This window comes from Netta rufina (assembly GCF_964035555.1).
Source record: "Netta rufina genome assembly, chromosome: 2".
Classification (NCBI taxonomy): Eukaryota; Metazoa; Chordata; class Aves; order Anseriformes; family Anatidae; genus Netta; species Netta rufina.
Window position 1 is genome coordinate 95,288,056 of NC_140124.1, and position 27,890 is coordinate 95,315,945.

At 36.2% G+C, this 27,890-nt stretch overlaps 1 protein-coding gene across 1 annotated transcript in view; it reads right to left on the reverse strand.

Annotated features, from left to right (window-relative positions):
- LOC311206373 (dynein axonemal heavy chain 5-like) overlaps positions 1-27,890 on the reverse strand; it is a gene marked incomplete at its 5' end in the record, with an annotated part of 146,980 nt that overhangs the window by 71,096 nt on the left and 47,994 nt on the right. The window contains 13 exons of the mRNA XM_084281653.1: positions 2,687-2,854; positions 3,402-3,638; positions 3,735-3,824; positions 8,303-8,614; positions 9,429-9,646; positions 11,301-11,490; positions 12,512-12,646; positions 16,305-16,499; positions 17,709-17,896; positions 21,228-21,406; positions 23,861-24,033; positions 25,661-25,807; positions 27,356-27,571. Of these exons, the coding sequence (XP_084137779.1) occupies positions 2,687-2,854; positions 3,402-3,638; positions 3,735-3,824; positions 8,303-8,614; positions 9,429-9,646; positions 11,301-11,490; positions 12,512-12,646; positions 16,305-16,499; positions 17,709-17,896; positions 21,228-21,406; positions 23,861-24,033; positions 25,661-25,807; positions 27,356-27,571 (2,448 nt within the window). The remainder of the gene's footprint in view (positions 1-2,686; positions 2,855-3,401; positions 3,639-3,734; positions 3,825-8,302; positions 8,615-9,428; positions 9,647-11,300; positions 11,491-12,511; positions 12,647-16,304; positions 16,500-17,708; positions 17,897-21,227; positions 21,407-23,860; positions 24,034-25,660; positions 25,808-27,355; positions 27,572-27,890) is intronic.

The window sequence follows — 27,890 nt, forward strand, 5'->3', positions numbered from 1 at the left end:
CCAGCTGCCCTGCAAAAATCAGACATCTACGAAATCTTAGTCTTGCTAGTAACTTTAAAATGCCAAACAGCAGTTTATTTAAAGTAAATATACTGTCTCCCACATGAAATTCAAACTCTCAGTTAATGTTTTGTATAAAGTTTCTAAATAATAAAATTCATAAGCTTTTAACAGATTTACTAAGTGTTACAACAAATACACATATGACAACTCAGGATGCAAATAAACTTTCCATTAGTAAATGCTGTGGTTTTTGGTTTTTTGTTTTGTTTTGTTTTTTTCTAAACTCAATCTATTAATGGTGATCTGTTACAGCAGTCTTCAAGGAACAAGTGAAAAAGAAATCCTTTTTCAAATTTACACTATTTCCATACCTTACATCTAAAGCAATGCAAGGGAACAGTAGTGTAAAATGAAACCCAGCTACACCAAATTTACTGCTATTTATCTTTTCTTAATGAAGACAGGAGTCCTTGGGTTTTATGAATGCATACAATTCCCACTGCCATTGCTTATGCCCTAAAACAACAGAGTTCCATTTTTCATATTTAATGTGCTTTTATACTGGAACAAAAAAGAAAAAGAAAAAAAAGTAACCCTGGAGTGACACCAAGACATACATATATAGCAAAGCAAATGTATTGTTTAGCAAGAATCCTGGGACATAAAATGGTATTAAAAATTCCAGATTTCCAACATTATTTCTTTTAAAGGTTCCATTCTTCCACTGTGATGACGAAATTTAATATAATTAAAGTTCTTATCTTTATAACAGAGCTGACTAGAAATGCTTAGTACATCAGAAAAATAAGCCCTTATCATTGTTGATTAAGCATCCAAGGTCAATGCACCACAACCATGAATACAAAACCACTTAAAACACACATTTTTGTTTTATTAATTACAGCATTTCAGAGTCTTTACATGGTAACGGTAATATACACAGAACATAAATGAGAAACATCTTTGAAAAAGAAGAGTTTATTTACTGAGATTATTTCAGTTAGTTTGCTATCAGATTCTAGATGCAATATTCAACTCTATCACACCAGCTTCAAGTTAAAATCAGGTGGTTATTTTGGCAATGCAAGAATTAAAAACACAGAGAGTGTCTTAAAAAATAAAAAAAGCTTTCCAGTGTCAGGTCTTTGTTTTAATATATACTGATGCCTTACTCAACCCTGCAGATTACTACCTGAAGCGATCGACAATAAAACCTTTTCAGTTCTTCATGAAAGCAGATGCCTGTATCTGGAAATTTCTTCTCCACAAGGTATAGCAAAGTACAATTCTACAGAAGGTGACAGCAAAAAGGGACAGTTGTAGAGGCAGTTAACTTGCAGTCTTAACCTTAAATGAGGTCAAATATCCACTGGCACTTTTTGACACTATGCTCCCCTGTGTAAGGAACATACCCTCCTCCGTAGAATAGACATGGGGTAAGCAACTCCCAAGAATCAGCTCCAATTATTTTTAGGGACAGGAATGGCAGCTGAAGGCTCGAGGTTGCCAGTATCTGGCCAAAATCCAGTATGTAGAATATCGAGACCACCATCCAGACCCCGCCTCTTCACTCTGCTAAAATAGTTCTCCAGCTGGTGCCAGGAACAGAAGCTGACATTACACCGGCATGCATGTTGGCATCAACAGCTGAACTGAAAAAGTCATATTAATGGCTACTGGCATTGGTACAACTCACTTTATGTCAGGACTCAGAAAGCACATTCTTGGGGGGCACAAAATGGATCCAGATTTTAAGAAAGCCAAAGGTCACTTTAGGTCAGCGTTCTTCAAATATTTTCAATTTCCAGATCTCTACAGATCCTGCAGTAAGAGGTACAGATGCCTGCATGGTAAATTCAGCTGTCCTAACAGAAGATCAACTTAATGTAGCTATCTTTCATTGATGAAAGAGTATACATATTCCCCTGAAAATCATAAAAACCACACTGAAAACCATTAAACTTAGACTTTTAAAATAAGGGATGTCAGGTTTGGTATGAAATTTGTGTTTGCTCATCTTTTTGTTTATCGGCTTCTCTGTAGCAAGTTATTAGTTTTCATATGTGTCACAAGATTAACTGGCACCATTTAGCAATATGGAAAATATGTTAATTTAGTAGTAATCTTGTTATTATTTTACTTCACAGAAAGAACAATGTCATTTTCGGTGAAGGAACTAAAAGAGCAGATAATAAACGCTAATTTTACCCTCTGAAAAATTACCCAGAGTAAAGAAGGAAGTTCTTTATTTCTCTCCAGTTTGACCTGTGAAGAATGTCTATGCAAAAAGTGTGTACAAAAGATCCACTCACATGTGCCACCACTGAAAAAGCACAAGGAAATTAAAAAATCCTCCAAGAATCAACATTACCTTATCAAAATCTCCAGTTTGACTTCTCCAAAAGAAGAGAAAGCAGATGAAAGAGCATTTATCATATAATCTTGCAACCACGGTTAGCAAAGTTTAAAAGAACTCTCTAACCCTCTAGACTAAAGTATAGATACTTATGTTTTTTTGCTTGTAGGCCATGTACGTATTGCCTAAAGGACTCAGTGAGAATGCTATTATGTAACAGAAAGACAAATCAAACTCTTTTACTTCCATTCAACCATTTGTGACGTCAATTCTTTTTATTGCAGTGTTATCATACAAAGGTATTTTTTGGTTTTCCATTCCACCTACCTTAATCATAACTGTTTTTGCTGTTCCCTGTTCCCCAATCAGCAAAACAGCTTTTCCTTGCTTCATGATGGTGTGCATTAGAAAGTCTGTTCGTACACTGTCTACATTTGGAACTAGAATGGAAGTATATTCCAGTACTGAATCTTTAGGGTAAATATATTCAGGGACCTGCATAAGAAAGATATGGAAAAGTCTGAGGTTTTCTACATGACCTCACAGGCACTTTGCATCAAACACAAAAACAAATGCACTGTACATCAGCAAAACATTTCTTCCTGAAAGCCAAGCATCCATATATAACCACACGGTACCTTGCTAAGCTTTTCTAAAAAGGTGTTAGACTAACGGGATATTTTCACTTCACTATTCTCCAGCACATGAAGATACATGAAGATAGCCTTTCCTTGCTGGGAGATCTTAAACACTAGGGTGACAGACAGCAGACAAAGCTAAGGTAACTCTTTTGTTTCACTTCCAAAGCTATTTCAAATGTATGTTCCCATTCTCTGAAAACAGGTATTTATGGAGAAAAGAAAGAAAAAGAAAAAAAAAAAAAAAAAAAACTTTCACAAAGGAAACTCTTTGAACATTTGGTAGGGCTGATCTTCTTAACTGAATTATGGAGGGCTTTAAACGATAAAATAATATGCCTCTTACCAAATACGTCTATCTTTTATACTCATTGAGAAAGCTTAGCATGTCCCAACATACTAACCTTCTTTGACCAGTGCTCCCACTGGCCACATGAATTAATTACAAATTCAAACATGGTTTCTTCTCCACTCACAGCTGGAAGTTCCTTCACTGCAGAGTGCTTCCGTAGGAACAGCTCCATTTTCAGCCTGTCATCCAGTTCCAAAAGTGCTCCAACAGACCACATTACAGCAAAAATGAACAAGCGAGCAATATGTTCCTCACTGAGCTGTTTCTCATCTCGGTCTGACAATAAACCCTGCAAACAGATGCAACATGTGACTACTGCCTTGCTAGAACAACATCCTAGCACAAATAACAGAATAAAAGATAGAAAAAGTGATGTCAAATCTACCTGTAGAAGGTCAATAGCTTGTTTGATGTACATGCATTCTAAAACTGGCATTTTTGGTGTCACAGAGGAGAAAACAAAATTGATCATATCCTGAAAAGGAAAGGCATCACTTAAGGAATCTGTTTCCTTGTTTCAGTGGTATGATTTATTCTTAGACATAAACAATTTCTTAATTTCAACTATGTTCTCAGCTCTCTTAACAATAAAATTTTACCCCATTTCTGGAATTACAGCTACTCAGACAGACCACAGAATTTTGCTAACAATAATATATATTTTTTAAAAAGTTGATTTACCACAGTCAGCAGAATTATTTGTATGAGCTACATACAGCAATTTTATAAAGAGCAATTTGAAGGCTGCTTTTCAGCTACATCAAGGATCTGCCATTTGTGCTCTCCACTGGAGATTTTAATCTACCATTGCCATTTTTGTAGTGGGAAGATAAAAGCACTCAAACTGCTGTAATGATGCGTATATAATGCATGACCTCACCACCATAAATTTCTATCTGATCTGTTCTGACTGAACCATAATGTACCTATCCTTCTTGAAACTAGCACTCTCAGTTTTATGTAGAGCCATGACAGGATCCAAAGGGAATTTTATAACTGATGTAAGCGTAACCCAGACTTTTCTCAGATTATTCCATAGAGGTTGCTACCATGTCTGCCTTTGTCAAGTATTTTGAAACATCTTTAGCAAAGTTGCAATTTGATGTAAAGTTCACTCTGAGATTTGCCGCACAGAACTATTCTGAAATACCAGTTACTATCTACATGCAAACAGTGTGGAAGATTCAGTTCTAAAGACCTTTAAAAATTGGACCTAAATCTCTCTGAGATTCAGCTTCTTCATCTGTAAAATAGGCTAGATATCTCAGAGGGTACTACAGATTGTTTAATAATTGGTTTGAGATGCTCAGAATAAAGATATTTCATAAGTCAAAGTATTCTGTTCTTTCAAGAGCTCAGTTTTCACCAGAAACAGTTTTACGCTACTTACAATTCCAATGAGGTTTGTGTAACTCTTGTTCTTTGAGCTTATGCATTAAAAAAAAAAAAAGCCTCAGGTCCATATATGCTAATACTTCATTACCAATATTTTGAAAACAATACATGACAGACAGAAGGATGCAAGTTCTAAAGAGCAATTAGCATGAATTAGCTGCTTATTGGGGTATTTTGTTTGGATGAGGTACTAGAAAAATTAGTTGAGCCATGGCCAATAAGCAAAAACTGTGATGAATTTGGATCAGGAACTGCAAAATGAAATATCTGAAAATGGTATCCCACCAATACTCCCACCATTACTGTGGAACTCGCTGGTCTGTAGAATGTTCTTTAGAGCAAGAAGTAGGAAACGTACTCTAAAGGGTTAGACAAGCACAAGCACAATTAAATTATGCCAAGTTATTAATATTTGTAACAGTCATTTAAGCATCAGCGTTTAAATATTAAAGCCAGGCAACTCTTTGGATTATATTTTCAACTCTATGCTCCAGAGGTAATGGCAGCCTTCACCCAAATGAAATTAGAGTGAGATCTGATATGGGAAAATATGTCACATCTGTCTACTCTGCTGTTTTTAGGACATCTCTGAAGTGTCCAGAATATGTCACTAAAGGATCCAGAACATCAGATTGAAAAAAAAAAAAAAAAAAAAAGTGTGATCTAATTAAAAAATTACATTTTGGGGGGTTTTGTTTTTTGTTTGTTTGTTTCCATTTGAAAAGTACACAGGTGTGTTGACACTCATGTTCCTAACATAACATACGACACTTATTTGAGCTTCATACTTTGCAGGCAAACTAAATAACACCACTCAGGTAATTATTTTAATTCAATTCTTTGAAAATGTCTTGGATAATTATTCCCATCAACTAAGCAGTTTTATTGATTACAGGTAGCAGCACCAATCACAGATTAAAATAAAAAAAAATAATAATAATAAAATTAAAAAAAAAGGCAGTATAGCTTTTAAACATAAGAGAGTAGAGACTTTGGAAGGGGATGGAAGTTTACTTAAAATCACCCTATGATTTTAATTATTTTAATCAATGATTGAAATCATTCCCAAGCATGAAATGTTACTGAGAAGAAAGAACTGAGAAAGGGAGGGTAAAAGTCCAACCCTGCAGTAACCATTTAAAAAAAAATCCCATGAAAACAGAAAGAACTCAAAGATAAACCTGACTTAAAGTAAGGTTTGGGTTTTTCTTCTGTTTTGTTATATGTGTTGTGTGTGAGTTGTTTTTGTTTTTTTTTTTTTTTTTTTAATTTATCCCTGTCTTTTGGACTGTCTCCTGTCTTTTATATAAAAACTGATGACTTGTAAGAGTATTTGCACTGTACTTGAAAAGAATAAATAAATTATTTCCACTGATTCACAAGTATTGTTCTCTGCCACTTTCTTCTACATTATTGCTACTTGCTGTGCCTTCATTAATGATGATTTTGACTATATATATGCTTTCAGTGACAAATGCTATTTTTATTACCATAAATAATCAATGTTTCTTTTAAGCAAATTGGAATTACTGTAGCAAGTGTCTTCTGTTTTAGTTCAATTTTGATTGCCTTCAGAAGACCCCTTTAGGCATACTTAAAGTCTAATTTTCCTTAGTTACTCTATTTCCATCTATAACCTAATCTTCATTTTCTTCTAAAATATCAGATATTTGGAAGCTGCTTATATCTGTGCTTTTCTTAATACCAGCATTAAATTCACCAAGTCCTGTATTTGGGCTTTGACTACCATTGCTGATGCATCTTATTTCACAATTTTTGTTTTAGAATTTACTTATCCTTTTTTTATTTTATGTGGGGAGAAATAATAACTGTAAAAAGAGCCATCTCAATACAAAAGTGGCATTACCCTCTTCTGTAAAATCAGTTATCACTTCTGTTATTTGAGCAGCAAAGATAGCTCATTAGAAGTGAAAGAAAGCTGACAGCATGACAGCTTTCATTTACATTTCGATAGTTCCAAATGCAGCCTTCAGCACAGAACTAACTTCATATTTCACTGTATTTTCAACTCTCAATCTAATAAAATACATATTTTCCTGGACTTTATTGCTATTGCTTCAGGCTTGGGTATTTTAAAAGTTGTTATTATGTTTTCAGAGCAAGTTGTAACCAAAAAAAAAAAAAACCAAAACATGAATAGAATTGTGGCAAAGAAGCAGTAAATTGACCCACATACACATTACTTCGGAAGCGTATTTTAAAATTCATTATCAGAATTGATTCTCTTGCTGCTGCAGTAAATACTATGTCATATCATTATGTTATTGAGGTAGAACAAAATAAATAGCTTGTTAAACATTGGTTTTAAAGTAAATGGGCGCTAAAATGAAACATATCTGTAAGAAGACATTTGTCAACGTTCTAGGCATTCCAAAGTTATATTAATCATGGCTTTTTTCATATTGTATAATAATAAACTTTCTGAAAATGTCGCTCAAAGTTCATTACAAACTGCATTTATAAAATCCAACAAAGACAAAAAAATATTACAGGAGAAGTCCAAGATATATCCAACACAAATTACACAGGAATATCAGAGAAGACAGTGAATGGGAACGGAACGTATAGAAACAAGCTGTATTTGTTCCAGAGATGTTAAGTAAGGAAATCAAAAGAGGATTACAAAGCTGAAAGAGTAAAAAGTAGTAATTATTTCCATAAAAATTTCCAAAGAAAAAATAAGAACATCAACATAATTGGAAAAAATATATATGCTACTGAAATTGATGCTTTTTGAGTACCAGTGTCCATAATATTCATGAACACTTTTTGAAGATTCATTATGGTAAGGCCAAATGGAGGGAAAGAATGTTCTGAATTCTCCCTGTGGATCTACTAATTCAACATAATTCAGTAAGAAAATGTATCAGAGAGAAGTCATCTCAAAAATCTCCTTTGGAAGAGACACAACTGCTATGGTAGTAGTCCTTCTGATTTTATGTTGAACTTCTAATTTTATATTGATCACTTGTATTGAACTTCAAAATACCATGCAGCATGGAACTGGCCTCAATTTGTTTGAATTACAGAATATTTTTAAAAAATAAATAATGGACCAAATGCATTCCTGTTACAACTGAAATTAGGAAAGATTCCACCAGAGTGAATGTAGCTTAATTTCCTTCTGAATTTACTTTATTACATTTAAAACAAACAAGGAAGTTTATTCACTCCCTTTATGTATCCTAACAAGAATTAAAATTGCAGTAACAATTACATCCATAGAGAATATTTCTGTTTTGACAACCTGCACTATAAAATAATCATGGATACAACAATTCACCACCAACTATCCCATGCAGACCAAACTAAGCATCCAAGTTATTCATCTGATACAGTTTCACTCACTCATCAATGTTAGAGATCCTTTCCTCTCTCTCTTTCCTTTTCTTTTTTTAAATCCCTCATTCCTATTTTATTATGCAAGCAAACACAAGTAAATAATTGAAACAACATTTAGGGAGAAACAACACTTCATTAAATAGACAGTAAGGAATGCTTTTTTTTTTTTTTTTCTAAAATGACTAAATTAAATACCTGAAATACAGTATTAAAGCAATTCCAAAGAACATCAGAGTATGTAGCAGGCAAAGTTTGCAGCCAAGCTGTTAAAATAGGCTTCCAGTCTAACACTGAAGAACTCATGAAGACCATCCCATTGCGAGAAACTGTTGCAGGAGAAGCATTGTCAATGTTGTGAGGTTCAAAAACAATTTTGCAACTGGGGGACATTGGAATACGATCTCCATTGGCCAAAGTCAGGGTCTTATTATCGTCCAGAACGGAGTTCAGATTTTCAATCCATATCGCATCAACAGGCCCATCTAAAACGATCCAAATATGCTCACCCTGAAAAAAAAAAAAAAAAGCAAATTTTTGTATATTGACAAAACAAACAAACAATTTAATCTCCGATTAAATCTCAGAATCTTGGATGTAAATACTGAACCATAATTTGGTGCTGATTGGCATGGCAGGAGCTGCAGTTCTTTGTAATTTCCTCAGTGATTTTAACCTTTCCCAGTATCTCAGGAAACCCATCACCCATCAAAGTGGATGAAAACATTTCCTTTTAAAGAAAGTCACAGACTTTAAAGGAAGTACACAGTCCTTGTGGGATGTTACCCAAGTACCTCACAAAAGGTTTCCTATTTTCTAAACGAGAACTGAATGAACATGAAACTTCAGAAGATTTGAGTGCAGCTATTACTCAGTGAAAAATCACCTGAAGGTTTGATAAGCAAATTGGGAAATATCTATATTGATTTATTACCAGAGCCTCTTCCATTCTCATATTAGTGAAATAGAGTGGCAATGACATAAAACCAGACAGAAGATTACCTTTTCTGTCCTCTTGTCAAAACATGAAGAGGCCTTGTTTTTGCATTTGAACAGTAGGGCTACCTGCTTACAGAAAGAAGCAAAAGTCTTTTCCAATTTATTTCTGGAACCCCTAGTGTTTGGGAAGCCTTGTGCTCTCAGGCATATACACATCATTTTGGCTTTTGGGTACAGACAGCTATTCAGACCGAGTGCAAAACTAACACTGCATTTTCCCATTTGATTTTATAACTATACTCTTTCACATAAACGACAGATAATGAGACCTTATAGAAAGAGTATTAAATGCCCTTATTAACTATCATGATAGAATATCCATTACCTTCTTTGCTTTTAAAGTTTTTCTCCATAATGTAGAGAAAATGCCATCTGTCCAGTCATTTGTAGCAACATCAAGGGTACCAAACATCTGGGAAGCTGTGATTGCCTTTGGGTTCATTCTCATCTCTTTATGTGGTGCACCACAATCTGTCATTGCTTTCATCAAAATATTAATGCATTTTGTCTTTCCTGCACCAGTTGGACCTAGAGTCATCATACCTTAAAACAATAAAAACATGGTTTAAAATGAAATCTCATGCTACCCCTTAATGACCCTTTGCATCAGTGATCCCCTTTTTTTTTTAATCAAAAGGCAATACAAAAAAGATGTTTCTCACTCCACTTACTCTGTGTTGGCTGAAATTTAATTTAAATATTATTAAAATGCCTCTAAAAATGCCTGTCCTATCATGGCAGGCAAGCCTATATGGGTCTGTATCCTCCCTCAGGCAGTTCTGTTCCTTTTTCTAATTGGAAAACACAACTGACTTTTGATGTTCACATACAGTGACATTGACACAACTGGTGGTAAACAAAAACAGTAATTTCTAAATGTGTTTAATGAGAAAGAGTAGTTCCCTATGATACACAAAACTAAGCATATCTTTCTGAAGCAAATAAAACAAAAAAACGCACCTGCATCCATCTGTGCTGACATTTTAATACAATTTTTTACATAAAAAAGTCAGCAGTAACTACACTTCTAATTTCATCAGTGTTTACACATATTGCCTGAGGAAAATAAGTCACATCTTTAACAACAAATTGAGCCTACAGTTGATACTCTTTAGTTGTATTTTCTAAATAAACTATTCAAGAGGCCCAGTGTCTGTACAAAAGTAGATGGAACTTTCAAAGTCACGGTTGGGAGTTAGATAACTCCTGCTAACCCTAGTGGCAACTGGACAACACAATCCTTATTTGGTTTTGGAAATGAGTTCAGCAGAATGATGGAAGAAATAATCAAAACCCAATTTATAAACCTAATCTGATACAATGCAGACTGCCTGGTGTTTTCTCTAAAGTGAGCTGAATGTTAATTTAGTTAAATTTCCTTTATATTTTCTCCTTCACAGACTAAAAAATCCTAGGTTGTTAGAGTCTTGGGAAGAGGAGGAGAGCATTTCAAAGAGAGGGCTTTTTTTTTTTTTTTAATTCAACTATGAATTGTAAACGTGCTTGTACTACTGTTTTTGGTATCCTTACTAGGACAGAATAAACCTTACTCATCAGCCTTTTGTGGACAACAAAAATGTATTCTAATGGAAGCATATAATGCTTGAGATTAGAAGGGATCTGTGGAGGCCATCTTGTCCAACCCCCCTGCTCAAGAAGGTTGGAGCATTTCTCCTTGGTTGAAATGGCCAGATCTGAACACAAACAACACTTTGAACTATACTGCATGCTTGATATGATCTATTAAATTAAAGATTTGGGAGATTATTTTTGTAATCTTCTCAGCATCACAATTTCAGAATAACATTAGCCATAAGCTTCATGATTGAACTCTGAGGGCAACAGTAGTTTTCAGAATACCGAACAAATTTGGCTGTCTCTGAATTGGGACATATACTCTACATTTTAACTTACTCTATAGAAATTTCAATCATTCTGAAGGCCACACTCATATTACCCATAAAAATGTAATACAACAAAGCTAAAATTTCACTATGTGTGCGTTGCGCAGAGAAAAAGAGTCCTAACAGTTTCCCATCAAGATATCTACATAAGCTTTAAAAATGACATCTGCTCAATTTCAAAAGACTTTTTTTTGTGAAAATAATCTGCACTCTGTAGCGGATAATATATTAAAAAAAAAAAAAAAAACTTTATTGCTTTTATGCAGTCTCAAAACCTCATCTTGCATGCTAACCATGTCGGACTCGTTGAGTTTCATACAGCTGAATGAGTTTAAGAATCCACGGTGGATGATGAATAAGCCCTGCTTTCTCTGTCTGTTTCTGAATGGCTGACTGTAGTTCAGGATACCCAGCTTTATCCAGAGTAATTCCAGGGAATAGGTCATTAATGAGACTCATAAATAAAGGTTCATCTTCATCCACCTGTCAGGGATAAAGTAGAGAAGAAATACATTATTTATTCATTGAAATTATTAATACAGCTGTAAACAATCTTTAAGAATATGCCATTTAAAGGATGGCAGTATAAAACTGTATCTTTTCCAAAGCAAATATTATGAGTCAGTTTTATTAAGTGAATTTCATACTTTGCAATCACAAGTAGCAATTTCTAAATTAAATACTTAAAGCTTGTAAAAATGTTAACTTTATAATAGAGTTTTTATCAATATAAACTCACACATTTTTCCATTTGTTACACAAGTCAGCAAGATTTATTCAAATTGTACTCTCCCTTGGATTTTTTTATGATCTTTTTCCTTCTGTAAATCACTGAAGCATGCCTATAGGTTTGAATGCATGTACCAATGTGCTGAATAGATTAACATCAGAAGCAGCGTAATTGGTTCCATCACAAAACTGGCTGCTAGTGTAAATACATGGATTCTAGATATGCTATAACCTTTCAATTACAGCAATAGAAAGACAGACAAATACTTTAAATAGTAATAGCAAAAAAGGTTACTCTATACAAGTAGGTGTTAGCTGCTACCAGTTACCTCACTCATTGCAATTCTTATGATGTTCTAAAAGGCAACAGACTCCCAAGAAATGTATAAAATGAAATTCTGGATTAAGAAGGATATTCAATGACACTATTAAAAGCTAACACAATGTATTCTTCCTTTCTCTCCTTAGATGGGGCGGAAAGAAGAAAAAGTAAAACGTAACTAGAGGACCAGGTTATGTCCTCTAGGATCTAATGGTGTTTCTCACTTTTTTTTTTTTTCTCACTTAATGCTTCTGAGGTATTTTAATTTCTTTCAGAAATAAATAGAGCTTACACCATAACCATATTCTGATAAAAATTTAAAACTGCAGTAAAAAAAATGCAAAGGGATGTATCCAAGTGCTGAAGAAAAAGAGCTTTTCAAAGTGCATAATAAATACACTTTACAAATGCAAATAAAGTACTCTTTTGGGAAAGTTACCACTGTTACAATACCAATTTGGAGAGGTTCATGTCCCGCAGAACTCTCATCACAACGGTTTTCTCTGGTTCTTTGGGATTAGATCTTTTCACTGCTCCAAGTGTTCTTAAAACTGACAGGATATTTCTTAGTCCAAAGTCATAGTGAACCTCAAAATAATAAATAAGCACAATTGGTACCACAACAATTAAAGACTTTAAAATCAAGAAAGGGCTGATGACTATGATAACTAAAGAAATGACTAGGCTATTGAACTTTTAAGTATACATGTAAGGAATTTCACAGCTCTTTATCATTTCAACTGGAGCTCCAGTTCTGTTGCTATCATATCCTGAAAATATTTCCTAGTGTTGCAACTCCATGACTGCCATGTCATCCTTTTGGTGGTAGACTATCACTTTTATAAGTCATCTGTAACAAAGCTGCTGCTTCTATCGTTTTCATAAATTCATAATATGCCAGATGCACAAACAACAAAGCACACACCTTCAGACTACCCTCTGTTACCTGATCACTGTTACTATCTTCATATATGGTACAAGGATTGATAACTAAAAGGGTCTATCTCTCGCTGATGTAAAAGAACATACTGCAATTATACAAGTACAATATTTTATACGTAAGCCTATCTTATCCTGTACATAATAGCATTCTTTTCTGTGGATGGTTTCATAACAATTAAGGTATCTTCTTCTCAAATAAAGTATCTTCTGATCTACATGCAATCATTTGTAATGGTAGATTCACAACTCCTATCACTGATAGACTGGAACAATACATTGAGCACTGCTCACAATTTCCAGCACTAAGTAGCTTATTGATTAGGTTTCCAGGTGATACTGAGGTGGTAAACTAGATCATGACTACAGTTCAACATGACCAAGAGAAATTCAATAAATTATCTGGGCTGGGCAGCCAAACTCCACCTCAGCTGCTCTCTCATTCTGCCTCCTCAAAGGGAAAGGCGGATAAAACATAATGAAGAAGGCTAAGGGGTTGAGATAAGGACATGAGATCACTCATGTACTACTGTCACATGAAAAAAAAAAAAAAAAAAAAAAAAAACTCAGCACAGGGAGATTAATGTAGTTTATTGCCTATCACTAACAGACTAGAGCAATGAGAACTGAAAGCAAACTAAAAGCACCTTTCCCCTCATCCACCCTTCTCTACGTCCTCCCCCCAAACAGCTCAAGGGAACAGGGAATGGGGGCTGTGGCCAGTCCCTGACACTTCGTCTCTGCTGCTCCTTCATGGTCACTCCTTGCCCCTGCTCCACGTGAGGTCCCTCCCACGGGATGCCGTCCTTCCCCAACTGATCCTTGGGGGGCTGCCCACAGGCAGCAGCTCCTCAAGCACTGCTCCCACACGGCTCCGTCCCACGGGATCCATCCATCCATCCCCCAGGAGCAAACTGCTCCAGCACGGGTCCCCCGTGGGTGGGCGGCAGCTCCCCCCAGGCCCCCTGCTCCTGCGGGGGCTCTCCATGGGCCGCAGCCTCCTCCAGGCCACATCCACCTGCTCCACCGGGGGCTCCTCCACCCATGGGGGGGCTGCAGCGTGGAGATCTGCTCCATGGGGGACCCATGGGCTGCAGGGGGACAGCCTGCTCCACCAGGGGCCTCTCCCTGCACAGCCCGCAGGGGAACTGCTGCTGCCTGCCTGGAGCACCTCCAGCCTTCCTGCTGCACCCACCTGGGGGGCTGCAGGGCTGCTTCTCACTCCTCTCTCCCAGCTGCTGTTGCACAGCAGTTTTTTCCCTTCCTTCAATCTGCTCTCCCAGAGGCCCAACCAGCCTCACTCATCTGTGGCCAGCAGCAGGTCCCTTTTGGAGCCAGCTGGAGCTGGCTCTGATCTGACATGGGGCAGCTGCTGGACTCTACTCACAGAGGCCACCCCTGCAGCTCCTCTGCCACTAAAAGCTTGCCATGTAAACCCAATGCATTAGGATGAATTTAAATAAAGAGAAAAATACTACACAGATGAAAAATACCCAACTGCAAAAATATAAAAGAGGAGCAACTCTTCCTTATTGAGAGGAAAAATGAGTCAGATGCAGAAAGCTTTTGACAAAAGTATCTGTCACTGGACTAAAACCCCAAACTCACCAATAACATAAATCTACAACTATAGAAGACAATAAAAATGCAAGTGACTTTTTTAGGACAGTTGAAAAGGCCTTTATATTGTGGTTGGCACTTTAATACTGTGCCAAAGCTTGGATTCCACACTGGAAGATGAACCCTACTGAAAAGAATACAGAAAACAAAGATATCAGCTAACTAGAAAACATACTATAACAGAAAGAAGTAAAACAAAGTTGGTTTTAGAAGTAGAAAGGGTAAATATGGAGGATAAGTTACAATAAGTCTTTGACATGCAAAAAAATCCTGCAAAGAGGAAGGCATAAGGAATAGAAAAGAAAAGAAGCAATTTATTTAGTTACAGCATGGGAAATTCTTCAAGTCAACTTTAGGGAAAACATTATGACCATAAAGAAAATCAAACTTTGGAACAGGCTGCCTAGGAAAGCTCAGGCATCTGTCAATGCAAAATGTTAAGGAGAGTCATAAACATTTACAGCAAATTATTTAGCTAAGAATTGATTTTTCCTCCAGGCAGGTATATGGATGGCTCTGTCCAGCCTCATTTTCTATGATTCCAGCAGGTGCCAAGTTGTTACCAGTTTACAAACTTAGATGTGAGTATTCAGCCAGGTACTGCCAAGAATCTTATTTGCATATGGCAACATTAAGACAAAAAGTTTTAATAAATTCCTGTGAAGTTTGGAAGGCAGATTACATGTTTATGATGAAGTCTGGAATCATTTGAAAAATTATAGGTCTTAGTGATCTTTTTGTTTTTTCTCCATGTTAGTCAGCTATCATTGACATTGGAATGAGTCCAGCAGAGAATAAGAGACAATGGTCAAAATTAGTAACAGAGGAAATTTCAATGGAAAATAGTGTCTGTGCCTTAGCATAATCTCCAGGAGGATCTGCTCCATGGTCTTGCCAGGCACAGAAGTGAGACTGACTGCCCTGTAGTTCCCTGGGTCTTCCTTTTTTCCCTTCTTATAAACGAGGATTATGTTTCCCCTCTTCCAGTCAGTGGGATCTTCACTGGACTGTCACAGCTTCTCAAATATGATGGACATGGCTTAGCAACTACATCTGCCAGTTCCCTCAGCTCCCATGGACTTCTGCACATTTAGGTTCCTTAGATGATCTCGAACCTGATTGTTTCCTGCAGTGGGTGGTTCATCATTCTTCCAGTCCATGCCTTTGCCTTCTGGTGACATGGCTAGAGGGCCCACAGTTTCCCTAGTCCTCCTTTGATTGCTGATGTACCTATAGAGCCTTTCTTGTTGCCCTTGATGTCCCTGGTGAAATTTAATTCTAATAGGTCTGACAGCATTCAGTAAGACAGTGCCTTCTAGGCACTCTTCAGTTATTTACAATTCTTACACTGACTCTCCAATATATCTAGTCTTCCTAAGGTAAGGAGACTGAAAAACCTGTCCTCTACAAAGTTCTGTAGAGTTCTGCACGCTGTTCCCCATATCTTCACCATTATCTGTACTGTATTTTAAATTTAAGAATTAATTTTAAACCTCCTTTACTGTACAAACTAGTTTGAAATATAAAAATAACAGTATAATTTCAAATTCTATTGCTGGAACTTGAAACTGACAACCCTAAAAATGACTAGGTTCCCAAGTGTCAAAATAATTATATATCCTAGGAAAGTAGATTCTCTACATTCCCTTCTAGTGACAGCATATGGTTGAACAAATATTTATTTTACCTGTTTAGATAACTGCTCTTCACAGAGTTTGTAGAGTGTGTAAAATTTTTGACTAAGGATTTGGTTGTCTCGGAAACCAGCACTTGCCAGCTTGACTCGCATAATAATACCACGGTCAGGCACCATCATAGCAACTGTGCGAAACTGAATCTTCAGATTTTCTGGAAGTTCCTGTCGTCCTGCATAGCCCGGGTTCTGAAAAATGCAAAATGTAAAATAAAATATTACTTAACGATAGCAAGATAGGAAGGCTTATCTTTTCTGGTAATTATTTGGCAAGCACAGGAGCACATCCACTGGATAACTAAAGAGCGTCACAATTACTCATCACTACTAAGTTGTCCAAGTACTGCAGTTCATGAAGTATCACGTGGGTATTTAGAGATGCCCAAGACACCAGACATAAACAGACAGCCACTTACGGATTTTGCTGGAGCTGTTTAAAAAAGTTATTTCCTCAGGGTCTTGATAGTGTTCCAGTGCTGAAGGTTAATGCCCCTTGTGAGCATTATCCAGACCATTTGAGTCCAAAGTTAGTCAGGCAGTACAAGCCACTACTGCATTTAATTTAAATTAATCAATCTGACCTTTCACTGAAGATGTCTAAGTCACTCATATGACTACCACATGGGTTGGTTGTGACAACAGTAGTCTCTGGCTATGCACTGATAGCTTCTTAAACTCTTCCAGCTGCTTTTACACTGCATTTTTACTGGCATTGGTACACTACTAGTTAATTTGTCAAATTGTCTTTTTTTTTTTTTTCTTTTAAAACTTAGAGTGACAACATTAACAGCTTCTCAAAGATGGGAAACCTTACAATAAAGACAAATATTTCAGTTTTGCATATGTAGCCTACAGCTAAGGAGGGGGAGATACAAAGATGCTTTTAGAGTACGCTTACACTTTCCTGCTTCTTTGCCTCCTTCACTGACAGAAACAGTCCACAGACACCAAAGATAAATCTGTGGGAGGTCAGTGAACAAGAGTGAAGGTGACTTCCTTCATCCTGTCATACAGAAGGATTAAGGTCAAAAATTCTTCACAGGTGGTAAAATACTGACCAGAACACCTATGGTAGTCCTTCCAATAGTCAACTACTACTGTTTCATTTTGAAAGACTTTGATTAAAAATATGAGATGGTTGGATTTAATCTCAATCTATCAAATACTGAACAAAAAAGTAAAATATGTAGTTAATGTTGACTGCATATACCAAGTCCTAAATTCAAGTTAAAAATATTGGCAAGAGAAAATATCATTATTATCATTAGACCAAATTATTGTTCAAATCCTATTCACTATTCTCTAACAGACAGTTCCAATGATTTGAACAAGGATACTTCTATGGGCAATGAAATGGGAAAGATTGTCCATACTGGTGCTATTTATGCACATACATACCATCGTCAGAAATATACCAAATTCTCTGTCCATGTCAACAACATCACCATCAGTGAAAATGAACTGAGGTTTCTTATTTTTCTTACACTGAAGTACAATATATATCTGCTGGGCAGCCACTGATAAAACTGGAAGTTCAATGCGGTTAAATTCATCAAAGCAACCCCATGCACCTGACTGGGCCAAACCTAAAAAGGCAATAAGGAAAATATTTGGTTAAACACAGTGCGTCAGATCAAACAAGAAGAATTTATATATATATAAAAATTATATATATAGCTTTATATGTATATATCAGATTCTATATAACAGGAGGAAAAGAGTAAAACAAATCTGAAAATAAGAAGAGTAAAAGGGATCAGAAGTCACACAACTATCATTTGTAGCAGGCCATGGAGTTCTAGACAGAGTATTAGTATCCATAAACATCATGAAACTAATGTCTTCTGGAGGGTCAAACACTCCTTCTTCTGTGTCATGTTTGAAGAATAAGAAGTAGCAGCTTTCCCAAGAGGTAACAGGAAAGCTGTGTAATCCCCTGCACTTGCACATCCACTCCACAAGAGACAAAAGCTAGCATGTCTATGCAAGAATTACAATCTTCTTTCTCAAAGCCCATAGCTGACTAGTGTTTCTATTGCCTGGGTCAAGCAAGGTCCTGGATGAACACCTTAACTAGTGCTACAAACAAATATTCAGAGGTGCTTAATTCATCCCAATGGCCTAGTGGAGCTTAGCTGGGCTTAAGACATTTGAAGACAGCTCTAACATACGGTACATACAGGTACTATAAAAGAAATTGAATGTAACACTGCACAAAACTTTAATCTGTCTTATTGGGCCTACTGCTCAATTTCATCTCTGATGAAAGTAAACCCCAATACAGAATTTTTATCATGGAGCTGCCCTAGTCTTGCTGCTCCCTTGCAAAAAAAAAAAAAAAAAAAAAAAAAAAAAAAAAAGCAAATGTTTTTCAAATTCATTTGGTTCCATATACTACATGGCTATTAGGACCCAGACTGAGGGAAAAAAAAAAAAAAAGAAAAAGAAAAAGAAAAAGTGTTTTTGCTACTTGATTTAATAAACAGCAATATCTACTCTTAGGGATATAGCAAGGAAAAGCCCTAAAGCTGAACATTCTTTAACAAAGAGACTCTGTCCCTTATCATAATATCTCCTACACTTATTACCTGTATATCAAATGTATTTTTTGAAATTGCTTTCTCTAAAGGATGATTTCAGTTCTAGCCAAGCAATTTTTCCTTGGGGAAGGAAGAATATCACTTGTTCTGTAATGCCACCTGCTGCATGGCATTGGGAAACCTGACTCTCAGGCAAGGCCAATATCCTCCAGTTTTGAATTAATTAAGTTCTTGCAAAATTATTTCCCTCTGGCAGTGAAGACAGAAAGACAGACAGACAAAAAGAAAGAAAGAGAACATACACAAACATAGCACCACATACACACAAGCAAAGGCATGGCAAGCAAACTGTCAGCTGCATAACAGCTTAGAGCCAATTTAATTTTGCTGTGCACTGTCATATTGTGCATAAAGGAGAGGGAAAGGGAAAAAGGGAAAGGGAAAAAGGAAAAGGGAGAAAGGGAAAGGGAAAAGCTATATATAATCCCACCTTTTTCTCACTCACAGACACCCAACTAAAAACTGAAAATTGTGACCTTGACTGAAAAGTATTCCTACACACAGCTAGTTCAGTCTCTAGCTGAGAAATGTTCCTGCATCTGTTTGTTATTATATAAATGAGCAGCTTTACATAGTTCCTGACCTCTAGGGGACTATTTTCTCTTTTGATATGCAATGATCTGGCCTTAGTCAGATACATAGTATTTACCTCTGGTAAGGACTACAATAATATGTTCAGCACAAGAAGTCATAAGCTTCTAGGAAACTTTAACCCACATCCCAGTGTGACTTAATGAGATACTGTGAAAACTGTTTTCTGCTCCCACTGCTCATCAGAGTACCACAGGAGCCAGCTTCAGCCTCACCCAAGGCAGTGAATTCACCTAAAAAGATCAAAACTAAACCTTAAAATTAACTAAAAGGCTAACTAATGCTTAAAGCGAAGACAGTGATGAAACACTTCATTCCTGTGACATAGCAAAACATCTGTTAAGAGTGGACTCTTTATGGGACCAGCTCAGGACCAGGGAATAGAGTCTTACAATGGCTAAGGACAGTCACAAGCTCTACCAACTGCAGCTTTCCAATAGCAGCTATGCTACCACAGATTAGTGATATGGAAATGATATGGTTGCTGTAGCAGGGAGCACTTTATCCTCCCTTTCTGTAGGAGTGTCTTCTTGACTGTTTAAGAGAGAGAGAGAGAGATACCAGCACCTTTTCAAAGATCCATGCATCCCTTCTGTCATGGATCATGGTTCAGAGGAATAGGGGATGGAGGCAGGCTGAGGCAAACAAAGCAAGAATGGAAATATTTTTTATTTATGTTCACATTCTTATAAATGGTGCTAATGTCTTGAATTTTCAGTTACTGAGAAGCAGGGCATTCTGCAGAATGCATAACTAGACAGACAAAAAATTCAGAGCCATTATCAGAAATATTTGGCAAATTGGTGTTTGTTTTTTGTTTTCCTTCTTTCTCTGTTCTACTTGTTCCCATTTTCCTTTTTTAATACATCCATTAAAGAAAATTAACAAGTTAATGAGGCCCAAAAATGTCTGTAAAGGAACAAAAGGATTAGGAAGAAGAACAGTGAAGTCCAGCGAAATTAGTCCTAGTCCTGTTTTTAACCCAGCTCTTCTAAATATGTACTACTTGATCAAACTCAGCCATACACAAACCCAGTAAGACCACAAAGGAGACTGGATAGAAAGATGAAAAATTAAATATAAAATCATCTTAATTCAAATATGGCATAGCTTTCAGGCTTTCTGTCTTCATTAGAAAAGCTTAACTGGATACTCTTAAGCTTTTAAATATAAAATCAAATACAAAAGCTACTTCTATTAAAATCTTGGCCAGCTCTGCTCATTTCTTAATTAAAAATAGAAATGATCTCCAGGTTATATTTTCAATGTTCAGGAAGTATTACAACACTGAAAATTATTTTTATGATAGCTTGTGTTCAGTTTAAGAGCCCACCACTTACAGAAAATAGTTACGTTCTTGGGTCTGCAAGTCCATATAAGCCATTGTAGCTATATACAAGAAAACAGACATCATGCAGTTCCCAGACATTGGATCATCTGACCACTGCTTGCAAAACTGACTTTAGAGCTCTGTTTATAACATAACCAAACAAACATGCTTATATGTTTGGTTATGTTTATAACATAACCAAACAAACAAAAAATGGAAAGCATGGGAAAAACAAAACAAAACAAAACAAACAAAACCAAAAAAATCAAACATCAGGCCAAACTGATAAACATGCATCTGGAAATGTGAGAAAATAGGGAAGAAAATATCCCTCGATAACTAATGAAGAGACAAAAACTGATGACTGTAAAATGAACAAACCAGATTATTTCTTACCTTTATAGATACGGCCCAATCCTCTGTAGTCCATTTGGTCTGAACAATTGAAAACAACAACATACTTTCCCAAGCATTTTCCCATGTCTTTAGTTGTCTCTGTTTTCCCTGTCCCTGCAGGCCCTGCAGGCGCACCACCCATACTCATGCCCAGGGCCTGTGCCAGAGTGATGTAACACCTGGAGACAGAACAAGCGGCTTTTTACTAGGACAGACAATGATAAGACAAGGGGAGTGGTTTAAAACTAAAAGAGGGGAGATTTAGATGAGATGTTGGGAAGAAACTCTTCTCTCAGAGGGTGGTGAGGCAATGGCACAGGCTGCCCAGAGCAGCTGTGGATGCCCCATCCCTGGAGGTGCTCAAGGCCAGGCTGGATGGGGCTTTGGGCAGCCTGGGCTGATGGGAGGTTTCCCTGCCCATGGCAGGGGGCTGGAACTGGGTGGGCTTTAAGGTCCCTTCCATCCCAAACCATTCTGGGATTCTGTAATCAATCCTTTTCTGCTATTAATTACTTTAAGGTCCCTTAATGTAACCACAGCATTTGCATTATATAGAGCTGGGGGAGGGGGCAGAAATACTTGTTCTTCCTTGCAGTAAGTACTGGGTTGACATCCCCAAGGTTAGGTCACAGCCTCCCCAGATGGCATGGAGACTACTGAAGGGAGAAAGAAGGCTACTGCTCTAACCTATAATGCTCCAAAATCCCAGCAAGCCCATGTCCAACAATTTTAACCCTGTGATACTCAATAACTTCATGATATGTCTGGGGAGAGAAAATGGACACTGGAAAAGAAACAAATGGCAATGTCTAGTATAACTTCCTATAAAGTAATACAGTGCTCATCGTAACACTGGCAGTAATAATGCTTTATTGCCTTATTACACCGTAATCAGTAACAGGCTCTCAGTTAACACTGAAAAAATACAGTCCCTAACAGTTCTGTTGCTGAAACAGAGTTAAGGACAAAATCCCTACATGGCAAAAGTCCTAAGAAAGAAAACAGCACTTGCATTTCTTTTTATTTTAACTGTCGTGACATGGTCTGTGTCTGACATGATGCTCAGGAGCATTCAATTTCAGTCCCACCATCTTAATGTAGTGTATTTCTTATGTGCTTCAGGAATCCTTCTGACCACAAGGTCATTAGCCAAACAGCACTCAACTCCAAGATGATTAACAGAAAGCACAAATATTATTATTTGAAAATTGTCAGGGGCTCATACAAGTCCATATGGCAGCATTAAAGTATTAAAAAGGAAAAGCCTATAAGGGGAATTAACTCTGTTCTCACACAATACTACTTAGGTACATAGGTTTCCCCTAACAACACTAAAAAATATCCCTGCTTCAAACACTCTTTCAATACATGACAGTAGATAGCCACCAATCTCTGCAGCTCTGTTTGAATCTTTGGCCAAGAACAGATATCTGTGGGGTTTATTTTGCTATTGTTACAGCCTAAGCTCATGCAAAAGACTCATTTTCTTCCAAAATGCCACGCTGTGCTAGTTTTCAATCTCACGTGACATTGTATCCTGAACCAATCCCTAGCCAATCAGGCTGCATTTTAATTCTGTGAACAAATTTTGAATGACTGCATTTTCTTGATACTGTCTCTCTCAGTGGGCAAAAATGTTGTCTCCATGGTAGTGCTGCCATACCCACTAATCAAATGCACGTTTACTGCTGCAAACAGATCTCTATCTAGCATAGGAATAATAAGGTACATTACATAGAATTTGGCAGATGTGTGTTATATATTAAAAACTAGGTATCCAAGCACAGGGCTTTGGCTCTCTAAATAGCTCACATAATTTCAGTTCAGAAATTGGCAAAAGTCTGAAATTTCACTTAATAAGTAAATAAAATCTTGCAATACAGAGAGTGCAAAGATAATTCCAGCATTAATTCAACAGCCTGCAGCCATTCCTCACATAACAAACTGAACACGCACAGTATTTTGACACTCCTCTTCACACGTAACAAGTTTTGGCATCACAAATACAACTGCCTCTTGCCTAGGTGAAGCACTACTGAGTACTTCAGGAAAATATGCATATAACAGAGTTTGTACTGTGATGCATAACTCTCCAGCAATAAAAAGTTCTCCATAAATTTTGTGTTCAAAACTTATGTTTTTGTTGTTTAGTTTTGTTTTGTGTTCTTTTTGCAGTCCATGGGCCTTGCTATAAACCATGCTTCTACTAGTTATTCGAGGCAATGTCCTAAGTTACTGACTTTTAGCTCTCGGATGACTACAAATTAATTATTTGCCATAACCCCAAATTCAAATGCAACTCTTAGCTTCCTGAAAGCAGCAACACACTGTTATGTAGATCCACTTTGTTCAGTGGATGTAGTATATGACATTCAGCTATGGTCACCTTGAGCACAAGTAAGCTTTCAATATCTACCACAGCGAACACAGCTCAAACAAACATTCAGAGAAAAGTCAGGGTCCCTCACTGGGGTGCCTGTTTTCTCTAAATGAATATATAAGCACTGGCCTCTGCTGTTCGGCATCAATATTGCAGCACTATACTGCAAACCAATGAATTCTGACTCTCATGAAGGTTAAAGAAAATAAGTCTTTGCTTCAAGTACTATATACTGCCATCTTTTTATAGTTACCTGTCAGTTAAAGGAGTTATAACAAGTCTGTCCGTACACCCTAAGTATTCATTGCAGTAGGTGAACTCTACATCAGTGATTTGGATAACACATTTATCCAAGTCTTCGAGAAAATAAAATCGAGACTGTTTTTGCCATTCAAAATCAGATGGAGATTTAACATTCATACGGACCTACAATAGAAGAGAAATATTATTAATACAGAAACAGTATAACAAATTCATCTTCAGTTCTGTTCTCCCTACACAAGAAAATCTGCTATGCATAAATTCAAGAGATCAAAGACTGAACATAAAATGAGTCAGGATTCAAGACATCCAGTATTCTTTTCAAACTTCATTGTATGACTTAATCTGATCCTTTTTAATCTTTCTGATCACTTTGATTTTCCTCTGAATTGTGTAGAGAAATTGTGGATTTTGTTGTAGAAAGATATTGAAGAACAAGGATGGTAAGCTTCATAAAAAGCTAAGCAATAATATTGGTTACACTCCATGATGTCACTACTCATGGAAATATTAAATGCTAGACAAAGATGAAATGCATTCTACACGTCTATGTACTTCTTTAGTTGGGATATATTCTTCTGTATGAAGTCGCCACATGTTTAGAACTGCAGTATATTAATAGATCTTGATTCATTATATTTGACACATGATCTCAAAACCATTGTTCTCTTACACAATACGTGGTTATTGGCATTGTAGATATACTTCAAGGGGAAGGAGAGATTATGGTTTCCCAACCACTTCCCCATACTTAATCAAAAAAAAAAAAAAAAAAAAAAAAAAGGTAAAAAAAAAAAAAACATTTAGCAGGAAATAGGATGTTTTAACAGAATGGGATAATATTAGATGAATCAATTAAGGATCCTTGCCTTGTATTTCTCACTGATTTTTTATTTCACATATAGACCCTTTAAAATTAGCCCATTTTCTGTGATTCAATTTTGTTACAATATGACATTACATTAATTCATAATGAAATGTCCAATTAAGAAACCAATTATGAAAATCAAAAATTATGAGCACAGGATAAAACCATTTGCTTAACTTAGAACCTGGCAGTTTTCTTTCCAACTTTTAGTATTTCTTGATGATTTTCTTTCTTTACACAGGCATTTAATATTTATCTTCCTAAAGTACACATACAAATTAAACAGCGTTGTATTGTATTACTAACCTTTACATACTGCAAGCTTTTTGAAAGTTATTTTACTCCCATTTTTGTAAATATAGTTTCATATATTGAAAAAGCTTATCTAATGGAAATTTGATGCAACCCAATTATAAAAATAAAACAAAACATTTAAATATCTGTTCTGGGTATTGTTGCTATCCATTTCAAACATGTGAAACCTCACTGCTTTAATCTTCAAATAATTATTACCTTAAATCAACACAGAGGCCAGAATGGAAAACATACAATTGATAGCAGTACTAAAGGGCCATTTTTTCTTTTTTTTTTACATTTTATTTAAATAATTTATTAAATTTTCAATTTGTGAGAACATCTTAATTCTAAAAATTTAAGCTTTTTGCCCGCAATGAATTTTTGCATGAGTATCAACAACCATTTTAAAAACAGAAGAGCAGTAAGCCTGAATCCATGAACTTATCTATAATTCACCCTTATCTCTGCATGACATCTATATGAAATGAAACGGAGTAGAACAGATATGCTATATCACAGCACTAATATCAGAGCTACTCAAAGAGAATACATTGTAAGATTTGTTTATAAATTATATGCACAAAAGCTTCCATAGAGAAAGTCCCTTAAAGGTCTTCAAAAACTTACCAAATCATCAAAGATATCTTTCTGGTGTACATGAATAGTGATTAAAGTTTCATATTTTGTGCGCTCCATTCTTGTCAGATCGTGTGTTGTCATATCGATCAAATCATTCAAAAGCTCCAAAAACTTCTGATTTGTTGTGTGCATTACCTTTTCCATATAGCAAGAATAGTCATATTAATATAAAAATAATTTGCTTTTCCAGTGTTTAAAAAAAAAATCTGCAAACACCTGTGCTCATGAAATCTATGACTTTCTTTGTATTTATTAGGTTTAGAATCCTAAATTTGGATACGCAGGCTGCCTTCCATGTACACATTCCTAGCCCAACAAAGTACAATATCGTTATATGTGAACAGGTCACATGAGATTTTATTCCAAGATTAGTGTTCCCTCTACTATATATTACAACTTCAAATGATTGCATGTACTTTTTCAGAACCATAAGCCTTTGGGTTTGGGTATTAAACATTAGCCTGACCAGTATCTACTCTTCAGGGAGGGCACAGAAACCTAGAGATCTATCTCATACTCTAATGCCACTGCTGAAATAATAATTTCTTATGTGGTACCACACTCTGTTTCAAAATTCCACAAAATACAAAATGACTATACAGTACTGATTTAGGTAAACTGTGTCAGCCTATGTCAGTGATTTTCCTGGTACACAATAAATCATTAAGCACTGAGGTGTCAGAAAGGGCAGTTCATAATTATTCCTGTTCCAAGTATGTGAGAGAACAATCACACAAGCTTTCTGTGAATATATGCAAACCCTAAAACTCCCCTTGCTTGCTGAGAAAACAACTGCTAAAAACACTCCAAAAGTAACAGAGCAGTATAGAATCTCCCTACCCCTCAAAAATATATAAAGTTTGTCCAACAAACTTCTAGGCGATGCAAAAGAATCTGAGTCTACTTAGTTTTAAAAACTGGTCTGCACCCTTTTTAAATTTTGTATGATGCAGAAAAGGAGGCACTAAATGGTATTCTCTACAGTCTAGAGTCTGTTTTAATTTACTCTGAAAGTACAACAAAGTACCTTTCTCCTCCACTTTCTTTTATTGTACTATGGTGTTACTATTTCTTAGTCTCATTTCACTGTATATTCCTGATTAACAGTAATTTTCAACTCTTTAGTTCGTATCCTCTCCTTCCTACTTCAGAGAATCAGTGTTATTACATTAGTAACACCTTGCTGTTAACAATATCTTCGAGTGTTTGAGATGAAACCAGCATCTCTTCAAATAGCTTCTATTCTTTCCCTTGCCTAAAAAAATATAGAGCACACTAACTGCAGATTCTAACACATTCTGTTACAGTAGACCAAAGCCCATAAAGTTCAAATATTTCTCCAAATATGGGGAGCTCTTATTTCTTTCCAAATCTGATTTTGGGAAAGTAATAGGATGAGATTCACTGTATTCCCAAAATGACAAATTAGCTCTTCTCAAGATTAATGTGCTGTCAAAACAACAGAGAAAAATCACAGGATTAGAAACAATTTTAAAGCATATGCTGGGGGATTTGTGACCTCTTAACACTTTTAATTATTTTATTTTCCTGTTAGTTAATTTTGTATTCAGGTTACTTAATTTGTATTTTTTGCTTTTTCCTATGAATTACTTTATTTTTTCACAATATGTACTGATCCAAACAATATTTTTAATTAATCCCCAGAGATTCATTAAATACTACCTTTTTGTCTGTTTTGGTACTGTTCAGTGCATTCTCTGCATCTCTGGTCCAAATCATTTGAATTCCCAGAAGTCCTATTTGTGCAGGAAACATTGCCTGAAAATCATACAGTTTAAATCCTGAGTCGCTAATGGCCACTGATGCCTCTCTAATGATGGTGTGGATTGTTTTCCTAATCCCATTCAGCAGCTGACCTAACCAGAATTCCACATTGCCCTGAAACAAACAAGAAAATACTTTTAAAGAATTAGTTTATGAATAATTCACAAGGAGAAACAGCCCTGTGTGACTTCTCTTTTCCAGTCCTTCAAACTCCCACTCCCCTGTTTGCTATTCTCTTTGCTTTTTTATGTTATTCTCTAACCTAAAAGATTCCTGTCCTCCTTCTGCTCCACTGCATTTCTGTGTGCCCTTATAGTGATGGATTTAGCACTTCATATCAGCACTGATGGAAAAAACAGCTAAAGTAATTGTTACAGAATGACACAAGACTCCTGTCCTTTCCGGCCTTGAATATGCTGTTCACATTGGAAGG